Below are 6,262 nucleotides of genomic sequence, written 5' to 3'. Positions count from 1 at the left end.
TGTTGTGACTTGATGAAGATGATGAAAGATGGAATGTCGACAGCACAAAACAGCTTGTGATTTATATGTTGGCTTGGCAACTCTGAGTGAACGAGAGTGTCATGATGACGCGTAATCGCGTGTCTAGGTACTCATGATGATGGCGCCGTATTTAGCAGGTGTCGCCGTAACAATCACGTGATGAACATGTTGTTTTGTTAGAGCTGACTGGTCACTAAGACGATGTGATCACAGCTCACTGAACAGACAAGTCCAATAAAGAGCAATCAATTGACAGACAATATCATGTCCTTATTTGAAAGAAACATATAATGATCATTTGGTATTTTCATAAGATGAGTTTAATCTTCTGTTACTTCAGCAATCACTAGTTAAACCTCAGCTGACTACTGTGTAAGTATAACTGTTAAATGCTTTCTGACAGATTAATGATGAACATATGTTGATAACCCGCGGAACGCTGTAGACGAAATACAATCATGTTGTCAAAGTGATTTCATTTTCTGTCTATGATAATTGTAATAGCAAAGCCATTCACCTTATGTTCCAGAATGAGACAAATAGATCCAATCGTTTATTTAAAAACAAGAACTATGCATCCTGTAAAAAACTACATGTAATTGGGACAGAAACGACGAAATAATTACCATTTCAATCTGACTTTAATAAATCCCATTTAAACAGAAATAATCAAATCAATGGAGCTAATTATTCAATCTATCTGTGAATATGTCATATAATATTTGTGAAGTGGACGCTCTTTTTTTCAATATAGTTCATCCATTCGAAAACTTCAACGTTCGTTCCTTATGCATGTCTAACGTTTTTCCTTTATTAAAACGTCGGACGAGACCTGTAATCACCTGTGTAAACATAGTCATTGCTCTGCTCACTGTGATGAAAGCGCGGTAACGTTTGATGAAACAATGTCAGCAACCAGGTAAGTGCTAATCATTGTGATGAGCTTGTCACAACACTAATCACTCGTCCTCGCGATACACTCGTTCCCTCCACAAGGGGTCAGCGATGTTGAAACTGAGAGCGATGAAGTCTGCGGACTCTTCCAAGTCCGAGGAGAGGAGGTCATATGACATGTCCGACATTCTGAAGCTGCGTAGAAGGAACTAGAGGAAGACTTGTGTGGAAATAGTCAAGAGAAGAAAAATACAAACATCGTCTCCACTTGCTCGTTTAATATGGTGAGGTTTGCGCGTCAGAGTGAACGAGAGGGTCATGATGGCATTTTCTTTGACACCACAGTGATAAGCGTGTGTCGTAATCCGATGATGGCTAATCAAGCTGATCACATTTCGTAGTAAGATGAAAACATCAACAATCATTGACAATCAAGGCCTTGACAGAGGCCCCCTTGCAAGAAGGGGATTGATGTGATAACACAAAGTGTTCAACTAAAACATTTTATTACCAATGAATTTCTACAATATTTTATGAAGATTAGTGTGTGAGGAAACAATAAAATAATTTGTCTCTATTTATTTGTAATAAAGCTGTTTTATTGAGTTGGCGTCTTTTTTCTTGGCATATCACGGATCTGTTGAGAAAATCGTGATTCTGTGCCGATGCCATTGTTGTAGTTTATTTCTCCTTGTCTAGGTACACTGTATTGCTTTACGGTATGTTTCTAATGCAAATAGTGCCACTGAACGAATAAATGGTCTAATTGCACTGTAATCATATACATAATTAGACTTACATATCAATGTTTATCATAAATATACATGTAATTTGGGCTGGATACCCAAAATACTTAACAGAAAGTTTTTTTGTATATTATTTTATCATTTGTTCATGCCACTTAAGTGTTTTTCAGACATTAACAGTAAGGTGATACTGTCAGGGAAATTATATAATTTCAATATCTAAATTGTAAAAAAGCATAAAGCAATCTGAGTTATATGAGGAACTATTAGATTAACCACCTATCATTATGCTCATCGTAATCAATCAATACTACACATATATACATACTATGTATATAATATAATAACAAAACCAAGATAAGAAAAGATAAGAAAGATTTTGCAAAGTTTTGTAAAGTTTGTAACCATGGATAAAATTAGTATCACATTTTGCTTCTTTGTGAAGTTTATGCAGATTTCCACAAGAAATACTAATCACTAAATACTATTTACAGAAATATATTATGCTGATGTATGTTGAAATTTAGACATCTGACAATGCTTGTAGCATGCAATGCAAGTGAGAAAAAATAGTGTTAATGTGTTATTCAAAGACCGTAAGTGCATGTAACATCAGTTGCCGATGGCCTATAAAAATGCCATATAAAGATAACGATGAAGAGGTATTTTTTATGTATTTCATTTTCAATTTTTAATCTGTGATGCCATGACAATTTTACTGCAGTAATATACAAGAATAGGTTGTTCTTTAACTTCTTTTGAGTAGTATATACATAATGAATGGGACTTAACTGCAGTAAGGACAGGGTGTGTGATACTATACTTTTCATTCAATTGAGTTTTATCGATGCCATTGGGGATAGATCAGGTCAATACTTCAATCATGAGATAATTCTTTCACAAACGGCTTTCTGAAAACATACTGTTAGCTGGCTATGATGCGGCTGACTGCACCTTCCAAGCCTGGAAAGTTCTAAGCTTAAAATCACTTCATCGTCAAGTGATCAATTAACCATCAGGGGAAAACAATGTGAATACTTATCACTCAGCAAGTGTTGCTGTGTCACGCGCTGTGACGTCACAGCGTGTCAAAGCGGTCATCACGCGTCACCAAAGCATACGCGTTCACTCTGAACTGTCAACTTAGCATATAATAATGGCTGCTTACCATTTTCCATCATACATTTCAGCATCACGTCACGTTATCGTCGTCACAAGTCTTCCTCTAGCTCCTCCTGGATACCTTTACAATGTCGGATATGTCATATGACCTCCTCTCCTCGGACTTGGAAGAGTCCGCAGACTTCATCGCTCTTAGTTTCAACATCGCTGACCCCTTGTGTTTCACGTGTTGTGACGTGATCACTGACCAGTACTATCTACGTGCTGGGGATCATGTGTGGCACGAGCACTGTCTGCGTTGCTGTGTGTGTCAGGTGACGCTTGGTGGACATTCTTCTTGTTTCGTCAAGGACGGTAACATATTCTGCCAGAGAGACTTCGCCCGCGTCCATGAGACCAAGTGTAGCTCCTGTCTACGTAACATCGAGTCCGGAGATTGGGTCAGATCGGCCGGAGAGAACATGTACCACCTTGCATGTTTCTCATGCAGCATGTGTCAAAGACAGTTGTCCACAGGAGAAGACTTCGCCATCCACGACGGCCGTGTACTTTGCCGAGTCCACGTCCTCAACCCCGACGACGAGAGTGTCACCTGCCGACCCAAATCAAAGAGATTCCGAACAGCCTTCAACGAGGACCAGGTAGCTGTTTTACAGAAGTACTTCGACATTGACACCAACCCAACCGGAAATGACCTCGGGATGATCGCAGAAGAGGCGGGTCTTCCAAGAAGAGTTGCCCAAGTGTGGTTCCAGAATGCACGTGCCAAGCTCAAGAGAGCCATGCATTGAACTATCTTTTTCTGTCCTGATATTAAAGTGCTAGTTAAATCTATATCAATGTTTGTACAGATTTCTGTCTCTGGCTGAAATGGATAAATATCCATGAAGTCTTTGTGCATATGCTTATCAGTTACTGAGTCAAAGTTTCGTTGTTCGGAATGGCGACTTGTAGTTGGATGAGACATGTTGTGTAAACACGAATGCAGATATGTATATTTATTTCTATAAATATATGAATAAATCCAACATGAATGGTCAACATTATTCATTTGTCGGACAGGCGATCGCAATGGTTGCACGCTTTACATCAAGTGTAGGAGCCGCTCGCTTCACATATTTTCCGTCAATAGAGTATCTCCACTCGTTAATTATCAGAACCAGCTTTACGACTAGCATGCGACAGGTATGATGATTAATACGATTCCACCATCACCTGTGGACATTTTTTAAATGTGAAGTTTACACGATATACGGCTTTTCCATTGAACGAGAGGCCAGCCAAATGATCGCGAAACTGACGTTCTTAAGGTATGAACGACACAGTTTGACGTTCATACGTTTTTCACGAGATTGTTTGCTTGAAGTGACGTAAACACTGACGGACTACTTCTACATTCCCGGGGAAAACTCGGGGAAAACCCCTCACACGAATACACAAAGAAACGTTGTTTCTGATAATTTAAACTCTTTAATTTTCAACTCAGTGTTTTAGCATACAGTCAAATGTCAGCGAGTTTGACTGCATGATTTATCACGAATATCCTCGCAACGGCCTATCCTAGTGAACAACCAACCAACCAACCAACCAACCAACCAACCAGCCAACCAACCAACCAACCAACCAGCCAACCAACCAACCAACCTTGTGAACAAAACCGAAGAAATGCACATCCCAGCTATCGTCGTACCTACCTGATCCGTATCTTGTGACAGCGATGGTCTACAGCAATCCATGAATTTAACATAGCATTTATTTTACACCTCTTTGTAATCACCTTTCAATGATCGGCCAGTTGATGAATGATGACTGACACTTGTAATTGACACAGGTTCGTTAACAACTTCGGCCATTTTGACGTCTTATACTTGATGTGAATGTATTACGACGCGCTGTCATTGTGACTTACTTACTCAGGATAGTTCGTAACATACCTTTCTCATCTAATGATATTATTGGAATATATTTGTTGTGAACAAACTACAAAAGATGTCACTGTAGAACAATGTAAGCATACATACGCTCTTGTAACCTCTCCTTGAGAGGAACTATCTCTAGCCCGCTTTTTGTAATGTATTGTTATTTACAGTGATATCCTTCTATAGTTCCATACTAGTTTTAAAATATAAATCTGTGATAATCTACTTGTTTTACTATCCTTTGTCGACAGGTTTTATAACCTAAAAGTACGTATTATTACTGTATAACTTGATCTAGTCTCGATACGGCTAAAATATTGCCAGTGTGACTATAACTATTCACTCACTCACTTTGAGGAACTACTTTATTCCGCGATACAGCTGCATTCGTCACCACTTGTCCCTTTCCGTAACCTGCAAGAAGACTCGTCCCCCTATCGATGAATGTTATGTGCGAAATTACAACAAACCAATCAGAATGCGCGCATGATTTCAAGTTCTTCGTCAAAGAATCCCTCAGAAATAATTTTTGATTTTACATATGTCTTGCATCTAAAAATATACCAAAGACACAGTTACATGTGTTCAATCATACTGTATAATTCCGCACGTCCCGATATGCTTGAAATTGCATCTGAAATATATATAATATATGGGGAAATACATGTTAACCATTACGCAACGAGTTGACAGTTGTTTTAGGTATGCCCGTTTGCGCTAAGACTGAACCCAGTCGCCAAAATGACCATGAGCGGGGCACGAGTCGCTATTCGGCTTGTCCCGGAATAACACGAATGGATACAGCTGGTTGTTGTATGGCTGTCAGTGTAAACATGAAGTCACACGTACTAAGTAAAATTGTGCATAGATCTAGATCTACATCCTTCGAGGAATTGATATATAATTATAAGAATCTATTTTCGTAAGCTCCGACGTTCATACAGTTTGGCCCTCACTCAATGAAGGTTCTTACTCGAATGATCTCACACAAAGCGAAAGTCAATTCTTTAATACATAGGGCGGCTTCACGATAGGTGCTATCAAAACCAACGAATCAGGCAGAGTCCTGCTTCCAGCGAGACCAATGAACGTTCAGGTTACATCTGACCAACGGTTACGTTTCTTGCTGGACGTGCAGCTTGTGCCGTCAGCGCTGCGCACTGCCTCGATTTCTGGCAATGGTGGGGTAGGGCAATGTTCGGGCACGCAGTAGGGTTTATTTGACGTCCATGAGTTATTAACGGTCTCATTTCATTACCTTGATACAACAAATGGACACGTGTCACTACTACGGCCGTATGAATTCACCATTGATGGAGGACATTGTGTATACACACCCATTAAGTCATGACAATAAGATGCTGTGTAATTTTTGGATGTTTAAAAAAAATATCAACAACCATCAAGTAAACAGCACTACTCATGGCCTTCCACCGAGAGACGTAAAGTTCTTTAATATCAACAGTTATGCTCTATGAGCCACAGATAATTTCAAGTGAAAGCCATTTGGGGCAGCACTTTGGTCGGTTTAACACCTTGTACATAGAAATAGTTTTGATG

At 39.3% G+C, this 6,262-nt stretch overlaps 1 protein-coding gene across 1 annotated transcript; it reads left to right on the top strand.

Moving 5' to 3' along the window:
• The first annotated feature begins 2,911 nt into the window (after positions 1-2,911).
• LOC139475618 (LIM/homeobox protein Awh-like) lies at positions 2,912-3,574 on the top strand. The gene has a single exon (XM_071258805.1). It carries the CDS (start codon positions 2,912-2,914, stop codon positions 3,572-3,574), a length of 663 nt encoding a protein of 220 aa, XP_071114906.1.
• The last annotated feature ends 2,688 nt before the right edge of the window (positions 3,575-6,262 follow it).

Source organism: Haliotis cracherodii, unplaced genomic scaffold, assembly GCF_022045235.1.
Source record: "Haliotis cracherodii isolate W230 unplaced genomic scaffold, xgHalCrac1.p SCAF_3, whole genome shotgun sequence".
In the NCBI taxonomy this organism is placed as follows: domain Eukaryota; kingdom Metazoa; phylum Mollusca; class Gastropoda; order Lepetellida; family Haliotidae; genus Haliotis; species Haliotis cracherodii.
Note: the sequence above shows the minus strand (reverse complement) of the source record. Positions and strands in the feature narration are given on the sequence as shown.